The following is a 27487-nucleotide window of genomic DNA, read 5'->3' on the forward strand; positions in this document are numbered from 1 at the left end:
ACTAGATATATAAGAGGTGCCCATGTCTATAGGTCAGCATAGTGTTGATCTGAGATTGGGTGTTGTAACATGATTAGGGAAGGTAAGCTGTTGCTCATGTCCAGGGTGCCCGTGGCCAAGGTAAGGTCTTGAGAAATTAAGGTAACCTATCTTATTGTGGGCCCAACCAGCAGCAAAGCTGTGGAAGTAGATGGGAGATTTGAATTTCCTCTTATTTGCTGAACACAAAGCATAATCTGCAGGGATAACAGTCCACTCTTTCTGTAAGAGGTGATACTCACCATCCTGCTGCCCTGCAGGAGTGTTACAGTCCTTGGCCAGTACACCCAGGGTTTCTTGTGGGCGCCCAGGGAGCGTTCCAGTTGTAATCGGTTCATCCACACTCTCTCATGCACTCCAAAAGCAGCCTTCTCTTTTCTCAGTTCAAAAGAAGCTGTCCTCTCAGCTCTTCTGTTCTTTCCCCTCAAAACAGTTAGACAGGGTCTGGTCACGGAAATTTAAGCATAGACTCCTGTGTCCTAATTTTGCTCCTTTGTATAGTGTAAGTCTCCCTGCAAAGGCCTTCCCTATAGATATTTTTTACCAGGTTTACTTACCTTCCCCCTCCCTCCCAGAAACAGAGGCAAGTAGGACAGTTCCTCTGTTTCTGGGAGGAGCATAGAAAGTGCATAATCAGTAAAGGCTATAACACCAGTCAACTCTCCTGTTTTGTGTTAGGGTCATCAGAGAGCTGTAATGCAGCAGGGGCATGAACATGTGCCCCAGCTCTTCCTGGGCTGATATGTGGGGGAATTTTACTTGGAGGCATCAATACCCAGTTGAGAATCACAGGGATAAGTTGAGGCAGCATCCATAGTGGTTCTCAACAAGGGGTGCTACCACATTAAAAAAGGTGTTGGAGGGGTGCCCTAACTCTGCAAATGTTGAGAACCACTGCCCTAGACAGGTTATATATTGTCATGCTAGATATGCTGTTTTAGTGTGACATAACACAAGCATATACATGTTCATGCCATTTGTCATGCTAAGAAATGGCTAATTTGTCACAAACATGGTGGGCATGCAACAAATACTGCTTTTTCAAACAGCAAGTTCTTTGCTGTGGGACATTTTTTCACAATAAATGTAGTGTGTATACCGGTCTCTCCAGGTTTTTCCCTTCAGTATCCCAGTGTACTCTGGTCTCCCTCCTTGCCCCAAAGAAGAGCCCTGCAGCAAGTGGCTTACAGGCAGCCCCATTAGCTATTGCCACTGATTGGCAATGGCTTATGGGCTCCAGCAGTGGCAGTGACTGATTGGGCAGTCTTCGTGGCTAGAGAGCAGCTCTGTCACCATGCTGCTAGGTGGCAGTGGTGATGGGTCTGCAGCAGTGGCAGGGGCTGATCTGGTGCTGAAGACTGCCTGATTAGCCTTGGCTGTTGTGGGAAATTTGCAGGCAGCCCCATCAGCTATTGCCATGGTAGCAACAGATGATTGGGCAAACCTGTCAATGAGCCTGTCCTGCTCACTTGACAGGTTCTGTTTGGGGATGGGGGAGCTAAAAAGCCCCCCCTTTTAGCCCCCTGACTTAAGAGTAAGACTTTGTGGTGACTTTGTCATACTCCAGCCAGGGAGCTTTGCATGTGTGGCTTTCTCCATAGCAAGCTGTTTTTGCATCACTACAAACTTTGTAGAGCTAGAAAAATAACATTTGTGCCTGCCCAGCTGCCTGCCTGTCTCATCATGCCATTCTGCCACCCTGCTGGACTCTGGCCTGAGAGTTTTGACCAAGTGGCTGGGACCAAGGTATGGAATCTGGGACTGTCCCGACCAAATAGGAATGTACGATCACCCTAATTTATAATACACTCTCTTCAGGTTCATACAATTTTAAGACCATTCATGCTATCTGCTTTTGTGGTTACATGATTGTGTAACACTTTCTAGAAATATAATTGCAGCATATGAATATTTTTCCTTTAGATTTCAAAATAGAGATCTAGAAATACAGGGTGAGATTTTTTCAAAAGCACTCAGAATTTTGTGACCTCTGGTCACTTTGAAGTCAATGGGAAAACTCATTACTGCATTCATTACTGCACTCAGTAATGAGAAGAAATCTAAATCTCAGGTTTGAGCTCGCTCTTTACAGGAATTTTAAAGCTTTAGAAACAAGGAGAAATGGATGAATAATGATATATCCCTTAAAATATGGAGGCTAAGTTTGATAAACAGCAGGGTGGGAAAACACTGGAAAACAGACTGATACCCTGTAAGAGCAGAATTCGAAACAGCCAAAGGCCTGTTACAGCTGGGAAAAAACAGAACAAGAAGAATACATCTCAACTGCTGTGATGAAAGACAGTTGGCTTCAAAAACAAAGATTTCTTGAGAAGAAAGAAGGAAGAAGCTTTCCAGAAAATACTGTAGGGGAAAAACCTCATGCTCTTTTTGACAAATGGTTATTCAGCCAGAAATACACTTGGATGGAGCCTATACAATGTAATATTAAGAGTCTGTAAATAGTTCTTACACCAGAATTGTTGTGATACAAGTCTTAAATACCCAGGATTCATTCAAAATTGTGCAAGTAGCTGAGAAAAAAACAGACTTTTGTGGTACAAGTGTGAGAAAAAAAATGTAAACTGAAAATACCTTCCTTTTCTGATGTTGGTAACATCACCACGTCACCAAGCTTGATGGAGAGAAAGAATACAAGTAAGTACTGCAGGAGATGGTCCTGACAGCACCCCTTTTATACCTAACAAAACTAAGATTTCATTAACAGCAACATATTTCTTTTCTTTTGGGATTTTATATTAGCAAATGAATTTTTGCTTTATTCAAGCCTAAGGGAGGTAATTCTAATGGAGAATCAGCATATGGAGAGGAGTATGTACTTTCATAACTGAGCTTCTGGATGTTCTGTGCTTTGATGGTCCATGCACATATGTCACAGTTTATAGTTTCCTGACTTCCTTAGTGCTTTTCAATTAATGTAATGTTCCATTACTGTGCTTTGTAAGCTATTTTTTAATTCCTTTTTATTTCCCATGCTTCCTGGAAATGGTGAACAGTTTAGAGCTTACACCTTACATTCAATACCCTACTGAGGTGAGTTACGTGTCCAGAAAAAAATGTTGATATAAAGACACATTCAGAACTCAGAAAAGTTGAAAATTAACTCAAGCTTGTCTAATTGGTGATTGTAAACACGAGGAAGTAGTTGTAACATTGTTTTTGTTTTGTGGATTTCTAAATGAAATTAAAAAAAAAATACAAAGCGAATTTTTAAATTTCCTTGCAGAGTTTATAGTATTGCAACACTATTGCCTGCATTGAATCATCATATTATTACGCACAGAAAGAAAGCCAGCAATCTAACTTACTACTGCTCTTTTACTTACGTGCCAAGATGAGGTCTCTGTTTCAGTATTTACCATGGGCAATGCTACAGCCTGAAGGAAAGTAAGGTGTGGGAGGAGGTTCCACATTCACGTCAAAACAACATTACATGTGTGAAGGCCTAATGCATAATCCACTGAAGTCAGTAAATAAACTTTTGTTGAGTCAATGTCTTTGGATCTGGTGCTTACACAAAAATAAAAAGATAACCATGTGGGGCTTTAGTAGCATTCAGCAGTGGGGGGCTTTGCCTGTGGGCACTCTCCATGGGTCACCATTGGAACAAGCAGCCACTGCAGGTAGTCTCCCCGTACTTCTGTGGAGAGAAGTGGTGGCAGTGGTTGCAGCTGGGTTCTACTGCCCACCTTCTCCACCACCCACCTATAAGCCAGGGTGGATCATCTAGCCTGCAGCCAGAAGAGGTTGCCTAGCCCTGTAAGCAATCTAACTTACTACTGCTCTTTTACTTACGTGCCAAGATGAGGTCTTTGTTTCAGTACTTACCATGGGCAATGCTACAGCCTGAAGGAAAGTAAGGTGTGGGAGGAGGTTCCACATTCCCGTCAAAACTACATTCAGTTCTCTCCTCTGCCTGAGGGGATTCAGAGATCCACCTTCTAGGAAAATGCCCTAATTATAACATCATAGACTGTTTTGGGGTGGGAAGAGATGATGTTTCTCAACCCTTCCGCTCAAAGGCATTCCACTTTGCACAGAATTATTAAGTTCAAAGAGCAGGCTATAGACACCCTAGTATTGAAGCTCTAGAGGACAGCGTGTTTCCTGATGCCTGGTTTCCCATTCAATTTGCTGGCTTTTGGTGGTTGCTTGCTCTGTACTGGTTTTTGTGCATCCTATACTTAGGTGACTGACTTTCCCAATGCATAAGAAGCCTTGGCACCTTACTTAAGGCTTTGAATTCTTCTGTGGAAACCAGATTCTCAAAGTTAGATGCTTCCACACTGGGTTATGGATGGCCAAGTTGGGAGCAATTTGGAGAACAAGGTGTCAACCTGGTTCAGGAGGAGTGAGTGGAATCCATGCACAGGTAGGGTCAGGAAGCCAGGAGGTCAGTCTAAGAAGCTGAGTCAGAAAGCAGGAGGGTCAGGCAGAGTATGGAACCAGAAGGTGAGCCAGGTTGGGTATCCAGGAGAGCAAGTCAGGAGTTGGTTTAGAAAGCCGAAGGGTCAAGCATAGCACTGGGCATGTCTACATGTGCATTTATGCCGGTTTAAAGTTAAGTGGAAATAGGCTAGTGGACATAGGCCAACGTCTACACGTACAGGCATTAAAGTGCATTAACACTGTGTGTGGGCTGACTTGGGACTAAAATTAGTCCCAAGTCAGTCCATACACACAGTGTTACTGTGCAGCAAGGCATCTACATGTGCATACTGTGCAGAAACTAATCGGGTGTAAATTTGATACCTGCATGATGCTCAAATTTACACTCAAATTGGTGTAGGTCACCATATTTACTGTGCAGTATGGGTGTGCTCACATAGATGTGGACCTGTACCGTGCAGTAATTTCGGTTACCACGCAGTAAATGCACACGTGTCAATGTGCCCTGTGAGTCAGGATGAGCTGGGTGAATAGCCAAGGGATCAGGCAGAGAGCCAGTAGAGACACAAGCCAAGGGCAAAGTGACCTGAGCAGGGATTGATCTCAGTTGCCCAGAGACTTCTTCTTATGGTTCAGGGATTTTTATAAGAAAGGGTGACCCTGGCTAGCCACTCCAGTGGCAGGGTACAGGCAGGCAGTTAGGTCTTCGTGGTTCTGATAGGTTTGGACCACCTGTGTCTTGCCGGCCTGCTCAGCTGGTGAGGTAGTAGCCTGGGATGAGTAGCTGTGTAGGGCAGCCCAAGGCCCTGGGTTCAAGGCCATTGCTAGAAAGGCACCGTGTTCCTGAACATGTGACACCTACGTTTCTTTAGAGACCTGGGCTTTTTGGTATAACTCAAGTCATTTTTTAAACAAATTAGACAAGTCAAAGCAGAATTGAAACCACCTTGAGCCACATCATTTTTTCACTGTTAAACACTATTCACTTACTTGGGCCATTAATTTTTTTTTCTGGAATACCCTGAAGCTGGTTGCCAGGAAACAATAACAGTATTGCTCATTGCTGACTATTAGGCATGTTTTTACATTGTTTTAAACATGGAAAAATGGCTGTAGTCCAAAATAAGATGTCTCTGTCTGAGGGTCTTATGTGGAGAATGTTTAAAGGAGTAAAATATACAAGGAAGAAAAAAAATGATTCATAAAGCTTGTTGACAGAGACCCCAGTTTTTAAACCCTCATATGATTCATGTGTTACACACTTACACGGAAGAATGAAATTGATTACAATTACTGTACACTCTTCTGACTCAGACTAAAACGCTGTGTCGGCCTCAGAGAAAGGGAATGTTTTATCCGGAAAAGGCCTCTGCTGTAGGGGTGTGTACCATCACGAGTTTCTTGCAAAACTACTGCAGCACTTGTGCCTGCATGTGCAGCAGCCCTGTTTTGAGACTCAAGTGGTGCCCATCCTTGTGTGCAGGACACGATCAAACCTCTGATACTGTGAAATGCAGATAGTTGTCAGAATCTGGCTGAGTTAATTAAAAAAACGTATTTGAATTGTATAGTTTTTGCTATGGTGAATTATTTTAACAAAGATATGTAGTACACTTACTGTTAATTTTAAGTCAGTATTAACTGAGAGAACAGAAGTGAAGTAGTTCAGGTTTCTTTTTAGTGTATTTATCTTACAGGCCAGACATGTGGCTATAAGTGATTTCTTAATAGCAAAGTCAATACAAGTTCTTTGTTGTACGCTGCTCTCTCTTCTCCCTTGCCTACAATAGGGAACCTGGGCTAGTAAGTCAAAATCATGAAAAAAGGTGTCATGAAACCTTAATTCTGATTGTATCAGCCTTAGCTTGAGTCCCTCTTTCCAGTTCACTTTGTCTCCCTACCTGAGTCTCCATCTCAGCCCTCCAGCTGCTCTCTCCTCTGTCTTGCAGGGACACAAAAAAGGAAGGCAAACAAAAAATGTAAACCTGGAAGTTCACTAGTATGGGTGCTTCAAGTTTGTCCCACTCTCAAACCCTCAAGCTCCAGCAGGCATGAGAGTGGTCATTGGGGATGAGCCCAAAGCAGCCTGACTGGTGAACTTCCAGGTCTGGAGCATGCTTGCAGACACAAGTGGGTGATGTGTGCTCAGCCCCATTCTCATTCTTGTGGATTCATGACTGTTAGTGGGACAGACAAGCCTTATTAAGAAAGTTGTGACGTCAGCAGGGAGTGGGATTCCCTGGTGAGAGCTTGTTTCCTGCCTGGTATCAGCACTAGGTCTGCTTATAGCATACTTACAGAGAGATGTGGGTATGAGAAGAGAATTTGTGAGAGTGAGGAGAAATGGAAGTACAGTTTAATTAAAGCAGCAGAGCTTGTGGCTAGAGGTGGAGGAAGTGTATGAAGACTTTGCCTGAGTCAATGCGATAATTACTGTGAAGGTCAAGGATTTTTTTATGACTGTTAGGTCCCCTGAGGAAAGGCACTGGGTGCCTTAAAGCTTGTCCAACAGCTCCTCAGCTGGCCAATTGGTCCAATAAAAGATATCACAAAAAATCCTTGCCTCAAATGCTTCCTAGATCATCACAACTACAACAGCACTCCAACTCTACTGGTGACTGTGAACAAAGAAATATGGGAGTACAGGTAATAATGGCAGCAATAAAATGAAGGATGGGAGTAATAAAGAAGCTACAGAACCTTCAATTAGTAGGGCTTTATGAAGCAAGTATCAGTAAGATTACAGAAATATGCCAAAAAGAGTTAAGAGGATACTTCTTAATAAACTATAGGGAAAATTAGTAGAAGAATTAGGTGGCAAAACTGTACTTGTAAAATTTTGGCTCCAATAACTTTGGAATTTTTTATTTAAATTCTTATCTCTTGTTCATATTTTGGTTGTATATGATCTATGCCCATGAATGTTTTAAACACAGCAGAAGGTCAGTGGACCCTTTTAAAATAGTAAATATCTTGTACAAAATAAATGTGTGGGGTCGTATGCCTAATTTGATGTCTAGGGGGACATGATAGCAGCTTTCAAATATTTGAAAGGCTGCCATAAAGAGGATGAAGGAATATTTTTCTCCCTTCCTACAGAGCACAGGACATGAGGCAATGGGTTTAAGCTGAAGTAAAGCAGATTTAGGTCAAGTTTCAGGGAAAACTTTCTAAGTGTAAGAATAGTAAAGCAATGAAATAAGCTGCATAAGGGAGGTGTAGAATATTCTTCACTGGAGGTTTTCAAGGAGAGGATGGATAGACATCTGCCTGGGATGATTTAAGAGCAGTGACTCCTACATCTGTGAAGGGGGACTGGACTAAATGACCCTGGAGGTTCCTCCCAACACTATGATTCTATGTTTCTATAATTTCAGTGGTATGTCTAATTTCTCCCCACACCTCTCAGCTTTCTGGAACCATTTCTCCTGAGCTAGTGGAAACAGCATTGAATGTGACTTGTGCAAATGCAGTCAAACTGTGCATCTGAAAACATTTTATCTTGCAGAAACACATCCTAAATCAGAACTATGTAAACACATGTAGTGTGCAGGGGTACAGTATCTTTGGGAATCCATGATGTTTCTAGTCTCTGGTGTGAATTCATGGCTTCCAGTAGAGGTATTAAGGGTCAAGTTCTGCCATGTATTTAGACAGGTAAGGTGTGAGTGCAGCATTTTCTCCCATGTTCAAAATGTACAAAGGCCAGACATATTTTTTAGTCCTCAGGCTCAGAGAAGTGGAAAGGTTGTTTCATATCTACTTCTTGGTTGCATGGCATTCTAAAAGGAATAGGGGGAAGAGGTATTGCCCTCTATTGTCCTGGAGACTGGAATTGCACACCAGTGGGAATAAACTGAACTCTACAGAGTTTAGACCTAGGTTGTGAATAGTTCAGAATAAGGGCAGACTGAATCCCAAGAATGTACCTTCACCTAGCACACTGTCAGATTCAGCAAGCTCTTGCTTTCAGTTATATATGAATTTGATAATAAATTCTTTGTTTCTCATTTGTGCATCAACTGAACCAGTTTTAATTGAAATTCCTTAGCTCCAACTGTAAAGTGATCTTCCACACCCTGACTGACATGAACTGGGCAAAATCTTCTGGGATTTTTTAAAGCTAGCCTTTACATTGTTCTGATACCTAGGGAAACCAGGATATTTTCTTTCTATTCCTGTCTCAGTGGTTCTGAGAATTAATTTCCAAGTATATTATTACAAAACTCATTATTAAACAAAAGTAAATTCAAATATATTTTACCACTATGATAAGTTTTTATATGATGCCAGCTTTCCTTTTGGCTTAATAAACAAATCCGTTAGAAAGAATTAAACCAGGTGGACTAATAAAATAGCTGGAAAAGACCTGGTTTAGGAAATAAGTCATATCCGTCATTTTGCTCCTTCGCCATTGCTTTCTTTTGTCAGCAGTTTTAACAAATCAATAACTATAAAAGAGTTTTAAAAAGTTGACTATCTTTCTACATAAATGCTAGTCAGCCTGGTGTGGGAGTACTTTTTAAGAGAAGAGAACAAAGATAGATTTGCATTCTTGAGGTTATCTACTGTTTTACAGAGATACTTTCCCTTTTAATCCTTTTGAAGTTGCTTCTACCATCCCCATCATACTGTATGTTCTCCTGTGGTTATGTACAAGGAACACATTCTAAATTGCACTTGGATATACCAAATTTAATACTATCATATGATAAAGGTAATCAATGGAGAATTCTTTCATTTTTTGTCCTGTGTCTTTATGTATATGTGCACATATACATATACACACTGTAGATGATTTTTTATTAAACATAAATATATGAATATCATGCCAGCTTGCAGTAAAGCAATACTAAGAGAAACTTTTTCTGTGGAGGGACTTAATTTTCTCCTCAGTCTTCACCCCATTTAACATATGGGACAGAACAGTACAGGATTCCTTTTAACAGGAGCCAAATCCTGCTACCATAGTTATTAATAGTGAAACATCCTTCAACTTCCATCAGAATAGCGGTGCCATACCCCAGATATTCATAGATTGTTAGGGTCTGGAAGGGACCTTGTAGATCACTGGGTACACTTGTAGATCATCCCCCCACACTAGGCAGGAAAAGCAAGGTGACTGTCCAGTCTCCTTTTGAAGATTGCAGGTTAGATGACTGCAGCACCACTGGAGGAAGTAATTACAGCGTGTTGGAGCAGACCTAATTACCATGATTCAGAAGATTCCAGCATCTCATGTATCATTCAATGAGCTTTAGTTAAAGCACCCCCACTGCCATTTTTCAGCACAGTGACACTGATACGCAAGACACTCTGGGTGCTTTAATTAAAGCAGCTCTTGGAGCCACTCTGATTAAAGTGCCTCCCTCCTCCCTCCCCCCACTCCCAGAACACGTGTATACAACCCCTTGGAGACTAGTTGGTTCAAAGAGGCATGAACTTCTGTAGGCAACGACCTACTTTGTTAAATGTAAGGCCCTAGATTGGAATTCACATGTGTAGGATGCCAATTACAAACTCAACTCTATTCTTAGATATACCCATAAGCCCTTAGTTATACCCAGAAACCCTTATTTTGAAATTGGTCTGTTAAAATTTAAGACAGTATCCACATGTAATCAATTAACACAGCCTTCTAGCAGTCTACCTGGGCTAGAGGATCCATAGATATATCTAAGATTAGGCTTCACAGAATGGAAAACATGGATCTCTGTCAGCATGGATCTACCCCTCAGCCTGAGCAATGAAAACATAATAGATGTCATTTACACCTTCCATTACTATTTCTAGTAGGCCAGTACTTTTTAGTCTGCTCTAGTTCTACCGGTTGGTTTTGTTAATAGCTTTTTGATGATTTTATCTGAATATCTTCTGGTCCAGGAGCCTTCTCTTCTTCCTCATTAGGGTCATTTATTTATTCTGTTCTGTCCTTATGTCACTGTTTTGTCACCATAAATGTATCTAAAGCAAAAGCAGCCTTCATGTAGCAAGTGGGTTAGGAGGGGATTACTTCTGTCTATAGAAAAGGAAGATGAGCTAGAGTATGATGCTGGTCTCATCGATCTTTATCATAAATTAATTTAAATATATAAAGTCCAGCTCTGTTCTTTACCATAGTACAAGAAAATCAAAAACACAACATCTCAAGTTAAAGATGAAAATGAAATGTAGTTTGTGCACCTTTAAATTATGTTGCCTCCCAATGTATAATCAAGCTGGATGATGAGGTCAAGCTTGAAATAATTATTAAATGTCAACTCTGCTAAATCCAGTAAAAATGAAGTATTGGAGGACACAATTTCTTAGATAGGAACAAGACACACACTCTTGAGTAAAACTCACGGAGGAAGGAAAGAGGACTTGAAGAAGTCTTGGTTGCTTACCTTGCAGTGTTTCTGCCAAATGCTTCATTCAGAAGGAAGGTCTGTAGTCTCTTCCATTCAATTTAGGCTGGGAAATCATGCTCATGATTATGGTGTCTAAACCTGAGGATGTACATTGGAAGTAAGATTCAATCCAAAGGAGTAAGGACTGCTTGACTGTCTGAATTCCCTTCTCCCCTCAATGGGCATCTCTAAATACATTATCCAAAATTCTTACATCTGTTGTTGGACACCTAAATTCCTAAATTTGTTTCCTAAACATGCATCCTTAAAAAAAAGGGGGGGGGCCCAGCAAACTAGAAATTAACAATCACAGTCGAAAAGAGTGAGGGGGAAGTCAACTTTGGATGTGAAACTGTGATTGCCTCCAAAAAGTTTTCTATAACAGATGATTTCACCTAAATTCCTAACCTGCACAGTAACAATTTGTGTTTTGTTACTTAAATTGAAGTTTAGTCATGTTCCTACACTATGCTACAGCTCAGGACTTTGCAACATTGCATAAAAATTCAGGAATACAATTAAAAGATGATTTAATCCACCTACACTGGCAAAGGTCAACTGCAAATTAACTAATTTGGAAAACCGGCCTGGGTCCCCCCCATATAGCTGTTTTTATAGTGTGGGCAGGACCAACTTTTGTGACTCAACTATCCATGTTTTTTTAATTAAATCACTTCCTAAAGGAAAGATGAAGCAGAAGTGTCTTAAAATATTAAATAGAAGATGTTTGGGGCTTTTCTAGGAAAAGTTTTATTTTTTTCTTTAAGAATCTATCCAAAGAAAATATAAAAACACTGTGTTATTTTTTGTGAAGCTGTCTTTAGAACACTTAAATCTTTCTTTTGGCAGTCACAAGTTCACAAGCCTTTCCATTTCTGTTTGTTGGGAAAGGTATATCAACAGTTCTTACAGGAAAAAGTTTGGCTTTCAACAATCAAAAGTGTGTTTTAAATTAATTTAAATAAATAGTATTATGTTGATGATATCTTTCATGTACGTATGTATGGGCTCTACATTTTTTTTACTGTTTTTTAGGGTATGGTGGGAACAGCTGCCAGCAAAATAGATTGATGTCCCTGACTTCAGACAAAACAGTTGGCACAATTGTTTTCATTTATTCTGTGAAGAGCCAGAAATAATATACATGTATATTCTTTTGAAGTGGAAAGTTTTTCTTCATTTTTCTAAGCTTTACCCAAATATGTTTACTCGCAGTATGTTTCATAAACTAAGTTGGACAACTTTTTAGTAATTTTTATTTCTTTTGCTACTGTGGAAGTATAAACATGAGATGTTCCATTTTGAGAAATCAGTATTGTTTTTGCATGACAAATTTGTGACAAAAGTATGCATGGGAGGTGTTCATAGATGCATCCCAACATACTTACAAGTGCTAATATGCTTAGAAATACAAGTAATATATTTACAAGTACAAAATAGTAAACAAGACAAACCATTAAAATACAGCTTAAATTATTTCAAACTAAGGTAAATGTTTCTTGTTTCTTTTGATAACTTTGAATTTTTAATGAAATATCTGGCTTCAAATTCAGATGAGGGACCAAAAGCAATTATGGTGTAAAATCCACTTATATTATTTACATAAAGCATGAACTTGGCCTGAGCAGTTTAATTTAAAATTAGTAAATGCCCAGTTGCTGTTATAAAATAATAAAATAATGTTATACACTGTACAAAAGAAAAAAAATGGCTGTTTTCCTTGTTGCCTATAAGAGCTCAAGTGTAGTATTTTAATCTATTGATTTTTATGAGCCCTTTTCCCTGATTTAACCTTTAAGTAGTAAATAGTTGACAGCAAAAATTAATCTATAATATGTAAATCAATGTGGAGTAATAGTGCCAAGAAACTGTGAAAAAATGGGTCCAGGCAGCTGCGTCACAGGGTTTGATCACTTCAGGCTGGGGTGCCAGGAGATTTGAGACAGATGTTTTCAGACATGCCGCATGCCTAAAACATTTCCAGGGGTCGAGCTACAAATAGTGACTTAATAAGTGCAGAAACAGGAAAAGTATGCAGGAGGACACAAGAGTTTATTCACCCCTAGGTGCACAGCCAGCCTCTTTACATTACATCTGTCTGTCAGGGTTGGCTATTTAAGCTGTCATGCCCTTGGTATTGCTCTTTGTCTGACTATGAATAAAGTGCAGCATTGTGATTACTAATCCCACTCCAGTGACTTGACTTTAAATGTGGTTTTGGAGTGTATCCCGGAGTTCTGTTTGCTAGGCTTCCTACTCCTGTTTCAGAGACACCACTGGAGATCGATGAGAGAGCTCGCTGCAGGCTGCCCTCCTTCTGTAGACCTGTTGCTTTTTTTTCTTCTTTTTAACATCTGAAGGAAATCAATGGATACCAGCATGTTCTGTTTATTTTTCTTTTTTTCTTTGCCTACGCTTGCAGTGGGAAATCACACTGGGCGCATCAAGGTGGTCTTTACACCCAGCATCTGCAAAGTGACTTGTACCAAGGGCAATTGTCAGAACAACTGTGAGAAGGGAAATACCACCACCCTCATTAGTGAAAATGGTCACGCTGCTGACACTCTGACAGCCACTAACTTCCGAGTAGGTAAGTATCCTTAAATTTGTCCTTAGTTGTCCTCTCTGAACTAACAGGAAGATTTTTAGTTATGAATACCAGTTGTATCTCTGTTACTTTTTGTTTGGAAAAGCTGTGCACAAGTAGCAACAACTGTATGTCAAGCAAGCTCTTGGTATCCCTCTTAAATGTTCTTGGCAATTCCTCTGATGCCTTAAAGAAAAATATAGCTGCAATTATAATCTGAAGTTTTTGCTGCAAGATTGCAGTATACTGGACTGTATAATAGCTTTTGGTAAAAAAAACCATCACACAAAGCTTGCCTGGAGAAATATAGAAAGAAAGTCCAGATTCCAAGATAAGTTTGTTTCTTCGATTTATCTAAAACACACTAAATGAATATGAAATTTAGTTTGACTTAGTGAAATGATCCTGAAAACACCATCTGAGAATTGCTGTAGTCTGCATTTCAGTTGCAGAAATAAGAGGCCAGTTTACAACTCTTTCCCTGTTAGTGCTATAAATGCAGTATATTTTTATGTATCAAGTATCTTAACAGGAGATTGAAATTTTAGGAAGTGAATTAAAATTCAGACATACAGTAATTTCCCTGTCAGAAACAGTTATTTTACCATTAATGTCAGATTTTTTTTCACTTATTGAATAGAAAGAAGTCTTTACAGTATACTAGTCTGTAATCTAAAACTGTTAATTTATTTTGAAGTAATTCATTACTGATGAGAAAATGGATTTACATATTTTAACTGCACTGTATTGTATGAAAATGGTAGTAACTCTTGAACAAGTATCATATTTCTGTAAACTGAGAGATGTGGATATGTACAGACAGGTATAGCATATGTATTTTAAACTCATTCCACAAAACCATTTTCTTGCTGCTGTTTAGATAGTATTTTTTTAACTAAGCAACTTTTTTTTTAGAAATTATTTTGCTAAAGCACACTCAGAGAATCATAGGTAGTAGAACCATAATATCAAGCCGTGCTAATGCTGGCCAATGCCATGGTTTTTGAAGTGCATTGCATTTTAGTCCCCGTGGAAAAAATCCGTTCCAAATTCTTCTTTCATCCAGACAGAAGATATAAAATACAGAGCAGTCACTTAAAGCATCTATTACTGGACTATCAGGCTGGAAATCTAGGCATATTCATTGAGGGTACACACTTTATATAACTTACCTTTTCTTCAGGAAAAGAAAAAGTGTTGTAAAAAAGGATTGTAACACAAATTTAGCTGTCGTGTGGCTATTTTTAAGCATTTTAAAAAGAATTTTATGAACGAATGCTAAATTAAATACTTTTTAATTAACATTTCTTATGATGTGGAGTTTTATTAATTCCTGGCAATTGCCATGGTTAAACAAGCTTATTTTTATGTGCTATGACTGACTGCCATGAAAGATATTTTTCCTTATTTGACCTAATTTTTGACAGAATGGATGAAACATTGAGGATGGGCAGTAACCAAGGTATTTTCTGTGTAAGGCTGTTCTACAATCTGATCTCTTCACAAATATTTGAAAACTCGGGGAGAGAGAGAGAGAAAGGAAATCAACCTGTTAAAACATGTAACGTACCCTTCTTCCTGGCCTCAGGTCACATAGTTTTTGATTCAGCATGTAACAGACTTGTTAAAAATACTCAACAAAAGCAGTACATGATAATAGTCAGTGGAAAAAAAGAGGAACATTATGTTTATAAATGCATATGAACAAGTGAGTTCATATGCCTACGTACCTACCTGTCTACATACATACATACATACCTGTAAGTACCACAATACTTTTTCTGCTTCACATAATTCTGTTATAGTTTTTATTTGAAACAAAAATCTCTCACTTATTCTAAGAAAATAAGAAGAATGGATCTGAACAGTATTTTTAAGAATCTAATTACTTCAGTTACAACTATAAATATCCTATGAATTTTAACTATTTATTAAGTTTAAGACAGAACTAAACCACTGCACCTGTAGTTCCAGTCCCTTTAGCAGTCTCTAACTTTCAGGCACATTTTAACGAAATCAGGCATGTGTTTAAAGCACATGCTGTTTTAATAGGTTGATACTGTTCTGTTGTTCGTCAGGTATCTGATATTAAGTTAGACCTATCCTGATCAAGACATGTTCCTAATGTGCAAACTCCGGGTAATCTGAACTTTGACAGATCTTGTTTTTCATTTTGCTTTCGCTGTATTTTTTTTGCGCCGGCGGCTGAAAAGACCCTGTTCTGATAATGTTTACTTGCTGTGTATTCTCACCATTTGCCATTTATAATGTGCAGTCATGGAACAGCATGGTTAGGCCAAGAAATATATGTTTTTAGGGGTTTTTAAACAAGTTTTTTTTATAAGTTAGCAAGAAGCACCTATTCTACTTAATTATTATGCCCTACTTAAACTCATGCTTATTCCTAATAATAGATATCTGTTACAGGTAACAAGTAGGAAAGACATTTTAGGTCTAGGCTAAGTGCAGTCATTATAATGATAGCAGTAAAAAATGTATTTTTGTACACAGGGGTAAGTTGTCTGATGGGTGCTTGAAATTAACAATTGAATTGTGGCATTTTGGATACACTTTTATTGTTCATAATGAACAAACTAAAGTTTTATATGTATTTTTCAACTTTATGCTTAAGAATTACTGTACTGCAAAAGACCAATGGTCCATCTAGCTGAGTATCCTGTCTTTGGCAGTGGCAAGTAGTAGATGCTTTAGAGGGAGAGTTTACCATATTTTCTCACATAGCACATGCCCCTCAAATAAGACATGCATCTTTTTTGGGTGGCAGAATGTAGAAGAAAAGATTTTTCCAAAGTCATGGCCTAGAGCTGGCTTTTTCATGGAGAAGCCATGTTGCAAAATGGCAGTTAGCTTTTCTCAGCCACTGACTGTGAAGGACTTCACACTGGACTCTACCCCTTCTGCTTGTTTGTTGAGAGAGAGGCTGGCAGCCATTTTGCAACACCATGTCTTCATGCTTCTACGCCACTTTGCTTATATTCTGGTGAAGAAAATCAGCTCTCCCCCCGCCACTTAAGACCCATACTCCAATTTTGAAAGTCTGTTTTTTGCGGGAAATGTTCCTGTGGTATGTAAGTAAACATGGTAGGTCAAGGCATGGCTAGTGTATTCTGTCCCCTATCATGCCCTCCTTGGCATCAGCTGTGATTAGTTTAGGGTTATATGATTAGTTTAGGGTTGTTAGTTTAGGAATACATCTCTGACTGTTCTATTTAATAGCTGTCAGTGGACCTGGTCTTCATGATTTTTTCTATACAAACTCCTTGGGCAGTGTGCTGCAAGTTAATTAACCACAGGGCATGTCTACACTTGCATTAATGCACTGAAATTATGGTGCATTAAGTTTAGTACCTGTAATAACAGTTAATAATCAGTGCTACTGTGCAGTAGCGCCAGTGCACATCTTTTATGTGATGCTAATGCTTAGTGGAGAGCATTAGCACTGCTTTCACCATGATATGCTAATGCACAGTAGAATTAATCTACTGTGCCTCTAGCATCTCGTGGAGATGTTCCCACTGTGTAAAAAATTGCTTGCTTTGGAAATTTTAAACCAGTTTCCTTTGAATTCTGTTCCCTAAAAAAGGTCCTTTTTTCTTCTACCCTACACTGATAGGGTATTCAGAAAAAGTGAAAGGTTGTCTGTTGATGTGGTATCCTGACATCTCATGCTTATGGCTCTCATAACCTCACTATCTCAGAGACATGCTGATCACTTTGAGGTTAATGATATCAGCACAGACCACAAAAACTTGTATGCACTTACATAATGATCAGATATTTCTATAATCTGTAAGGCATACCATATAAACAACCTGTATTCTTTACATAATGAAGATTACTGACTTTGGCTTGTAATATTGCATGAACAATCGTACTTCATCATAGTTACTTTGTAGATTAGTATATGTTATTTGGACAGTTAAAATTTTCCTCCGTTATGTAAAGCCAGGAAGGAAGGAAAACATAAGCATGGTGCTCTAATTTTGCCATCTTTTATGTTGGAAATAAGGTAAGATTTGGGTTATATCTTTTAAAAAACTGGTACTCAACCTCTGGCCCAAGGACTGAATCCAGCCCACAAGGCTATGTCATCTGGTTCATAGGGCTCCTTCATCAAATTTCCAGATCTGTGAGGATCCCCATGAGCTAGATGTCACAGCCAGATCATGCTGGCAAAATAGGGTCACTCCATGGCCTGATGTAGTGCTCAGGGGTCCATTTGGCATGCAGAGTCACTGCGTCTGGATCCAATGCACCCAAGAACCAACCAGTGTGCTGGCCCCATGCTGGATCTGGCTCATGGGGTTCAGCCTGCAGACTAGCCCCATTTCACTTATCCAGTCTGCAGGGCCAGAAAATTGAACATCACTGTTTTAAAACAGAGGGCTATTAGGAGGGAATATAATAGCTGATGTAAAGGAGTAATTGTTACTACTGAATTACAGATACAAAGAAATGCTTTCAGACATGTACTGGTCAAGAATTTCTGTCATTGCTTAGATTAATGGTTAACATTTATTTTTACTAATGCAGTAGTGGTCCCGTAAAAGCATTGTAGAAAACTTTGGTTAAAATGTGAATATGACTTGTAAGGAAGCCAGTGCACTTTTTAAGTATATATTTCATATGGGAAGAGATTCAGTTGTAGATAAAAAAAATCAATTGCACTTAAGTTTCTTTTAAAAATCAGGGTGTATACAGAAGTTCAGGCACTGTTGGGCAGGCTCTAACTATGGCACTTTACACACAGTACCATGAGTTAGAACGCCATTGAACCCAACAGACTTTTGCCTCATGGGTGGGGAGTACTGCACCAGGACAGGCCAACAGGTGAGGATGTTCCAGCAGCCTCTCAGGACTTCCCCTCCCCCCCCGAACCAGCTGGCAACAGTCAGCAACAGCTGGGGGGATCATGGGGGACAAAACCCTCCTGCTTTGTGGGCCTGGCCCAGCTCTCCCCACAATCTCTGGGAGGCACTTGCCGGGGGGGATTCTGCCCCTGCCCCAGCTCTGGGTGTGGCAGCCTCTGCTGCTGTCAAGGCATTCATGTGGAGGGCAAGGGGGCTCCTCCCACTGGAGAGACCTGGCCCAGGACTTCCCAAGACCCCAGCAGGGGGCATGTATGGCGAAGGAGGGCTCCTTTCTCTCACCCTCTGCATGAGCGTCTTGACGGCAGCCAAGGCTGCCACATCCAGAGCTGGTAAGGAGGGGCAGAGTCCCCCCCACACTGAACAGCCACCCCCAGCTACCCCTGCTGGAGTCTTGGGGAGGAGCTGAGCTAGGCCTGTGTAGTGGGGAGGGCTCCCTCCACCCCCCACCCTACCACATCCTCCCCCCAACTGCGCAGGGATGAGAGGTTTCTTGTCTCCTCTCTGTGAAAGCTCTGGGGACAGGGCTGGGCCAGTGCTCTGTTGCACGAGCACCAGCCAAGCCCTGCAAAGCCACATTGGATGAAGGTGAATCTCCCAAAATTAATCCTTGTCTGAAATTAATTATCACCCTGAAATTAACCCTAAAGTGCTCTGCCCTAGAGTGCTACATCAGACAAGAGTTAAATGTTCATGCAATTGGCCATTTTAAAAGCACTCTGCAGCTATGAAAGTTTATGTTACAGCTATAGAGTGCTTTTGGGGGTCTTGTTGCATAAAAAATGTAACTTCTGTACACACCCTCAGTGTAGGCTTAAGAGGTTTCATCAATCAGAGACAGGTTCCTCAAGCAAACTTTTTTCCTTTACTTGTCTTGCTTCCATTTGCTTTGTAATAAAGTGCCTAAATTTGCTTTTATTGCTCCATGTTATAGATGTAATCCCAGAGCATTCAACAGATACTATAAAGCTATGATAACTGAGGAAATGGTTCCACATAGTTTGGTTACATAAATAGCCCAAACTGTTAGGCATGTATTTTAAACAATAGTGCAGGGAAAAGTCTGAAGACATAAAAAGAATCGTGCGCCAGAAGAGGCCTATTAAAAAGAAGCAGAAAGTCAGACAAACAGCTTGTCTCCATTTGGAAAGAACTGGGTGAACTTAAAAAGTGTTCTGGCATCTTGTGCCAGAGACATGTTAATTTTTTTACCTATTATAATTGCTTTTTTATTCACTTTGCCACTCTGTTACAGTAGATCCAGTGACAATGCCAAAAGTGTAACATGCTATCTAATGTACTTTCTTCTTCTCCATTACTCATTGGTTTTCAGTTTTGTGTAAGTGGTGCAATTTATCCATGGGCATAAGATCCATGAAAGGCAAAGGTGTAACTTACATCCCAGTTAAATAGTTTCTGTCAAGAGCAAAGGTGGTCAGAATGTGGCATGCATGCTACAAGTGGCACAAGCAGTCCCTTTGTGTGTCATAAGGTGGGAAGGGGTAGGACAGGCTGATGGGTCAGGGGGCAGAAAACAGAACAGCAGATCAGGTAGGGGAAGGGGACTGGAGTGGCACTTTCATAGCATACAGGGCTAATTTTTGGCATGTCTGTCAGAAAGGTTGGCCCCCACTGCTCTAAGATGTCAAGTGGGTCTTCACTGGGAAGTCTTATGTATATACTCGGCATGAAGGTGAATTTCACCCACACTGCTTAGTAATAAGCATGTGAAAACAAGGAGTGAAACTGTGAAATGATCAGACCTGATTTGAAAGAAAATTTAATGGAGAGATTTTTAACAATATAACTAAGAGAAAGGCTGCTTTCTTTTATACCTTTTATTATATTTTTATTTTTTTTAAATTATTTTCAAGTTCATGATGTTTCTTCATATGTAATCTGTGAGAAGGCTGTTTTTGGAATAATTATTTAGCTCAGACATCATTCAGTTATTTCTCATCTTTCTCTGGTAATATATCTTCTGTGAGTATTAGCAAACTTATATTCTGAAGTATTGCTGTGTTTGAGTGTAGAACTTGCCATTTTTTTCCCCTCTTGCTGTGCTGGTTGGAGAAGATAATGATATAAGAGCCTTTTGTTTGTCCAGATGTATTAATAATTTATTAGGTTAGTCTTTTTGTTTTGAGCGTATATGGTAGGTATTAAAAGCATATGATAAACTAGTAATGTTTAGAACTAGTAAAGAATCTTAACTTCCAATTACTAGTGAAAAGAAAAGGTTGTGGCAGGCTGAAGTTTTCAATCTGACTTATAGAGATTTTTTCTCAAATATCGCATGCTTCCTCTTACATGATAAACTTGCAAGGTGAAAGCCTCAGCTTACCAAAAAAAGGATAGCTCTGAGCAGGTGCACTGTTTTATACCACTCAAAGTTCTATACCCTTGTTGTTAGGATTCTTTCTTATTAAATGGCCTTCTTTGCAGTATGCTGACTACAGAAATCATAATTTCAGAGCCATATATGGTAACAGATATGATTCTGCTGTTCTGGCTGCAATTATCATTTCCCTTCCTTCAAACTTTATTGTATTATGTTCTGTTGGCTACCAGATAAACTGTTTTTTTTTCTTTTTACCTAGCAGATGCTTAAAATTTTAGAATTCTTAGATAATTTATTTAAAAAATTAACTTTTAAATATACTACAGCAGTGATTAAACAAGTGTAGTATGCCTGTCAGAGTCTGTCTTAGAGAATGGATGAGGACACAAGTTTATTCCCTATTTCATATAGTAATTTGAAATTTAATCTGCACAGATAAAGACCATTCTTGAAGTATTTAGTCATGCAGCAATACTCTAATAGTGATAGTGAAACCAGGGCCAACCACTAGTTTTCCTGAGACATTGTATTAAGGAGATAAACTGGAAATGAAAACTAGTAATTGTAGAACTATAGTAGTTACTTGAATACAAGATAAGGTTTTTTCCCCCCAGTAGGCCTGGGGAAAAAAGACCCTCATCTTATAATTGCATACAAGGAAATCTCACGAAATAAATTGCCTATCATTAAACTACTGCCAAAAACAACATATGTTCAGCAATAGAAACTAACTATGAAATTGATTAAATGCAGCCAACACTGAGCATGACTATAAAACATATGGACCACATTGGGTAAACAAGTTGAGGGAACCTACTATAAGAATAGGCTAGTTTAGCCCATCTGAATAAGACACATAGTAGTGCCCATTAAATACAATCCCCCTCACTGCCAACTCTGTCAAGTCATGGTGAGCCATAACATTGCATAACGTTCACCCAGAATCCCTCTGTCGCAGGGATGGCAGCCAGTCTGAGTTCCCTTCCCCAGCCTGATCGCAGCTCTGGGGAGGGGAACTGAGCCAGGCTGAGTTCCCTTCCCCAGCCCAATTGCAGTGCTGGGGAGGGGAACTGAGCCAGGCTGAGTTCCTTTCCCAAGCTCAATCAAAAGGTCGAAACAGTGTTGAAACAGCAAAACCATTTCAACGAACCAGAACGGAATAGTGTTTTCGAAACGAAAAAAAACTTGAAATGAAACACTGTTCTATGGAAATGTTGAAACTGATGTTGAAGTGGAACACTGCTGTTTTGCACAGCCCTAATAGACAGGGCTTAAGTAATGTCTTTTCATCCCCAGCTCAACTTCAGGACTCTAGCCCATCACAAGAAGAGCTTGACCAGGAATTCTTGGGTCAGCTCACAGAGATAGTGAAGGCTAAGGATGTGGTAGTCATGGGGGACCTGAATTTCCCAGACATCTGCTGCTCACGTAGGTTCTTGGCCAGAGTGCAGGACCTCCATCTAACCCAGGAGGTGCGCAGCCCCACCAGGGGGAACGCCTTGTTGGACCTAGTGCTGGCCACGGGTGATGACCTGGTGAGGGGGCTGCGGGTGCTCGACCACCTGGGCGACAGTGATCATTGCCTGCTGGAATTCACCATCCAGCGCAAGGTGGCAAAGACATGCAGTAAGGCAGCAGCCCTAGATTTTAGGAGGGCAAACTTCAACGAGCTAAGGAGGATAGTTGGAGAAGCGCTGAGGTCCCGGAGGGGAGGGGAGCCAGGTGTCCAAGGAGAGTGGTCGCTCCTTAAGGAGACGATCCGCCAAGCCCAAAGGAAGGTAATCCCAACGAGGATCAAAGGGAGCAGGAGAGCACACAAGCCTCCATGGCTCACCAAAAGCATCCGAGAATGTCTCCTTGCTAAAAAGGAGGCTTATACCCAATGAAAAGAAGGGGTCATCACCAGGGAGGACTATTCTGTAGTTGCTCGTGGATGTAGGGGGGTAATTAGGAAGGCCAAGGCAGAGATGGAACTGGGGCTAGCTTCCCAGATTAAGGACAATAAGAAATTCTTTTTTAAATATGTAGGGGGTAAAAAGAAGGTCCCGGGTAATGTGGGGCCCTTGCAGGACGCCATGGGAAACTTGGTCGTCACACCAGACGGCAAAGCTAACATGTTTAACGATTTCTTTGCCTCCATCTTCCTAAGCAGGGACCAGAACAGCTACCCCCCTGCTGGGCCCCCCTCGGGCCCCGGGGGAGGCACACCTGGGCCCCAGGTTAGCGAGGATTTAGTTAGGGAGCTTCTGGAGGGGTTGGACGTATTCAAGTCAGCTGGCCCGGATGATCTCCACCCTAGAGTTCTAAAGGAACTGGCCGAGGTCATTGCAAGTCCCCTGGCACAACTTTACGAGCACTCGTGGTGCTCTGGTGAAGTACCGGAGGACTGGAAGAGGTCCAACGTGGTCCCCATCTTCAAAAAAGGCAGGAAGGAGGACCTGGGAAACTATAGGCCAGTTAGTCTCACCTCAATCCTAGGCAAGCTGCTCGAGAAAATTATGCTAGCACACATCCAGGAGGGGCCAGCAGGGGACTACATGCTTAGGGGCAACCAACATGGGTTCATCAGTGGCAGGTCCTGTCAGACCATCTTGGTAGCCTTTTATGATCAGATCACTAGATCATTAGATGCAGGGGTAGCAGTGGATATAGTCTTCCTGGACTTCCGGAAGGCTTTTGACACTGTCTCTCACCCTGTTCTCATTAAGAAACTGGGGGGCTGTGATGTAGACACCCACACAGTCAAATGGGTCGCCAACTGGCTGGTGGGCCGCACCCAGAGGGTGGTAGTGGATGGGTCCTTCTCAACCTGGAAGGACGTGGGCAGTGGGGTTCCGCAGGGCTCGGTCCTCGGGCCCACGCTGTTCAACATCTTCATCAGTGATTTGGATGAGGGAGTAAAAAGCACCATGTTCAAATTTGTTGATGACACTAAGATGTGGGGGGTTGTAGGCACACTGGAAGGATGCAGCAGGCTACAATCAGACCTAGACCGGTTACAGGGGTGGGCAGACGAGAATAGGATAGGTTTCAACACAGACAAGTGCAAGGTGATGCACCTTGGGAGGAACAACCGGCACCATACCTACAGTTTAGGGAACTCCCCTCTTGTCAGCACGGAGGCGGAAAGGGATCTGGGGGTCATCATTGACTCCAAGATGAACATGGGCCGGCAGTGTGGGGAGGCAGTTAGGAAGGCCAACCGCACCTTGGCATGCATCCACAGATGCATCTCGAGTAGGTCCAAGGAGGTGATCCTCCCCCTCTATGCGGCACTGGTCAGGCCGCAGCTGGAGTACTGCGTCCAGTTCTGGGCGCCACACTTCAAGAGGGATGTGGACAGCATGGAGAGGGTCCAGAGGAGGGCCACTCGTATGATCAGGGGACAGCAGGGCAGGCCCTATGAGGAGAGGCTACGGGACCTGAACTGTTCAGCCTCCAAAAGAGAAGGCTGAGCGGGGATCTTGTGGCCTGTTATAAACTAGTCAGGGGGGATCAGCAGGCACTGGGGGAGTCACTGTTTCCCCGAGCACCACCAGGAGTGACCAGGAATAACGGTCACAAGCTGGCAGAGGGTAGGTTTAGGTTAGATATCAGGAGGCGCTACTTCACAGTCAGGGTGGCTAGGGTCTGGAACCAGCTTCCGAGAGAAGTGGTGCAGGCTCCTACCCTGGGGGTGTCTGAGAGGAGGTTAGATGAACATCTAGCTGGGGTCATTTGACCCCAGTACTCTTTCCTGCCACGGCAGGGGGTCAGACTAGATGATCTGCTCAGGTCCCTTCCAACGCTAGAAACTATGAAACTATGAAACAATAGAGACAAAAGTCCATTTGCTCTTAAAGTACTCACCAAATTGTATGTTATACAGTATGTTGTTTTTGGTTGTGCACTCATAGTAAAAACCACAAGTGGATATTGCACAAGATCCGTACCTGCAGTCATTCAGAAATCTCACAATGTATTTTACCCAATCTTAAAAGAAAACAAAAAACTAAATATGTATGCAATATTATATTTTATTGTATAGGCTTTAACTTTTATGCATTCATGTTATTTTTAATCTGTCCAGGTATGCTTAGTGGAAGAAAGAATCATGCGCATATTTATTTGGATGATTACACCACTACATATTTAAATAAATATACAACTGTGTACAGCTATAATTTTATTATTGTTAAACCAAATGTCTTTGCATATACTTCACTGAAGCTCAAGTATATGCCAACTTCTTATTTAAAAAAACAAACCTGCTGTTGTGTTATCCAAGTTTAAAAAAGAGTCTGATAAATTTTTTAACTGGTAGAAACGTACCTTTTATCATAGCTGCGTATCTCATATGGTCAAATGGATTTGTATCAAACATTTACTTTTGGCTTGGGGACAACTTTGAGAAAACAAGCACTTATCAGGGCTCTAACAACTACAGCCTTCTCTGAGTCCATAGTTCCACTTTTTATTTTGTTTTGTTTATCCTATTTCAAATGATTCCATACATTTTAATCCATATAGACTCTCCCCAACTATTATAAGCAGTTATTGTTGTTACTTTCAATATTACTGTTAGCAGAGAGACGTAGTTAGTTAGCCATGTTTTCTGAGGTCAGGCAGGAGGCAGTGTAGAGTTGCACCTTATAGACCAACTAAATCAGAGCTGCATAAGCTTTTGAAAGCAACAATTTAGCTGTTGTTTACAAAAGCCTATGCGTCTCTGATTTAGTTAGTCTATAAGTTACAACCAGTATCACTATTTTCAAGAGTTGTGTTTGTACAATGGACATGGGGAACTCTGAATGGTACAACTATATCACTTTTGCAAGTTCAATGTTACCTTTTATTTTTAACCTTTTTTTTTAAAAGAAAATCCCCACTTTGAACAATGCAGCATTGTTCAAGCTTTGAACATTGAACAATGAAAAGATCTTACTCCATGAGCTTATGGATAAAATCTGGTCTGTTAAAATCAATGGTGTTTTTACCCTTGATCTCAAGAGGCCAAAATTACTTCTACAATGCTTGGGCAAATGTTATATGAAAATAACAAGATTAAGGAGGAATATAGTTGTGTTCTTTTATGCTGGAAAAATGCACCTTTTCCTTTCAAAATGTCCATGCCAGCTTTCAAAGGACAGCTTCCATGCCTGATGGGGAAGTATTGAACGGTTATAAACTCCAGCAAGACCGTTTCAGGCTGGACATAATGAAGAATTTCTTTACTATCTGAGCCCTCAAGGTCTGGAATAGGCTGACATGGGAGGTGGTACAGGCACCCAGATTGAACGCCTTCAAGAGAAATTTGGATGCTTATCTTGCTGGGATCCTATGACCCCGGCTGACTTCCTGCCCCTGGGGCTGGGGGCTGGACTTGATGATCTTCCAAGGTCCCGTCTAGCCCAAATGTCTATGAAATCTATGAAATGAACCTGAAACTTTTTGTTTCACTGGATTTTTTTCTGATCAGAATTGAAAAATAATCCTGGAAATATAAGCCATTGATTTGATGTGGCTTTTTGGCTGCCTTTTTGTTTATAGCTAAATAAATCTTAGCACATAGACATTTTATTAGGGATTAAGTAAAACATTGGTAAGCAAGTCACTAATCTTACACCTTCCTTTTATGAAATCAGATTAAGACATTTCAGTGTCTAACAAAGTCCCAGGTGCAATTCAGTCTTGGTTTTGAGTTACCTTATCACCACCAATTTAAAAAGATTTGTATGCTGTTTATATTAGCACTGAACTTGCCTCAACTTTTGTTTGTTGTCAGTACTAAACCTTGACGTTTTAAAACCTTTTTATAGACCCTTTACAAATTCCTGAGCATTGCCAGTTTAAGAATAGAAGCATATGGATTTCAGTTTTGGATGAGTGGCATGGGGCTGGCCTTCTGCTGGATAAATGGTGTAGGGCCATGTCATTTGGCTCTTGGATTCTCATGAGTCTGGTATTTGGTGTCAGTAGAGCAGTGGCAAGGTTAATGCTGCTGCCATTCTTCCTACCAGAATATTTCTGGACCAGTGGGGAGCCTTGTGGGCCCCACATCATTTATCTGGCCTACAGGCTGGCCTCATGCCAGGCAACCCACCCATGGGGTCAGATGAGTTGGGCACCACCATATTATATTGTTATATTCTGATCTGCTGAGCATAATCCCATTGTGGATATGTATATTTTCAGTAAACTTCTGATTTTTATTTCTAAGCGTGATGCATTTTCCCTTCTCAATCCATCAACGATCCTCCAGCTCCTATAGACTCTTTGATTTAGTCATATGCATATCAACAATCCCCTTCACTCTGTACCTTAATTCACTAGCCAAACATTGAATAATATCCCTTCCATAATCTAATTTCCAGTTAGCTCAGATGAGAGGCATAATTTGGAAGTCTTGTGACATGGGCAAATGCTGCTGGGGAGTGGGGAGGTAGGGGAGCTGCTGAATACCAAAGGGGAAGGATTGTCAAAAAGGTGGAGTCTCAACTGCCCAGGGGACTGCTCTGGGAGTATAATCTGCTTTCATTCTGTGGTCTGGCTGCTACACTAATTACTGCTACAGTAATTGTGGAGATGCAGATGCTGCTTTAACAGAAGCAGTATGGTGGTCTTGTTCAGGGAAAGGGGCCATTCTGGTGTCCCCACTAAGTTGCTTTCCAGGGCTTGTGGTCTGCTTAGCTCCCCAATACTGGACTGTAATGGGTGGTCCTCTGAAAACTTCCAAATATTTCCCAGCATGACATAGTCAGGGAAATTTCAGATCTCTTCCATTCTATTGCTTGTGGCTTGGAGCCAGCCCAGGATAATGTACTTTAGGGACCCTCCTTTGTTTGTTAACAGA

The 27487-nt window shown here is 40.9% G+C and overlaps 1 protein-coding gene across 12 annotated transcripts in view; it reads left to right on the forward strand.

Moving 5' to 3' along the window:
- The window catches only part of LTBP1 (latent transforming growth factor beta binding protein 1), a 357999-nt gene that overhangs the window by 115364 nt on the left and 215148 nt on the right, over positions 1 to 27487 (forward strand). For 9 of the 12 annotated variants that reach the window (XM_090045635.1, XM_090045616.1, XM_090045626.1 and 6 more), the window contains exon 5: positions 13261 to 13428. The exons of 1 other annotated variant lie outside the window; for it this stretch is intronic. In XM_090045635.1, the coding sequence (XP_089901761.1) occupies positions 13261 to 13428 (168 nt within the window). Of the gene's footprint in view, positions 1 to 13190; positions 13429 to 27487 lie in introns of those variants that run through there. 2 more of the 12 variants (XM_090045711.1, XM_090045719.1) reach the window with 1 other exon arrangement.

Source organism: Crocodylus siamensis, chromosome 1 (assembly GCF_052110815.1).
Source record: "Crocodylus siamensis isolate JL-2025a chromosome 1, ASM5211081v1, whole genome shotgun sequence".
NCBI lineage: Eukaryota > Metazoa > Chordata > Crocodylia > Crocodylidae > Crocodylus > Crocodylus siamensis.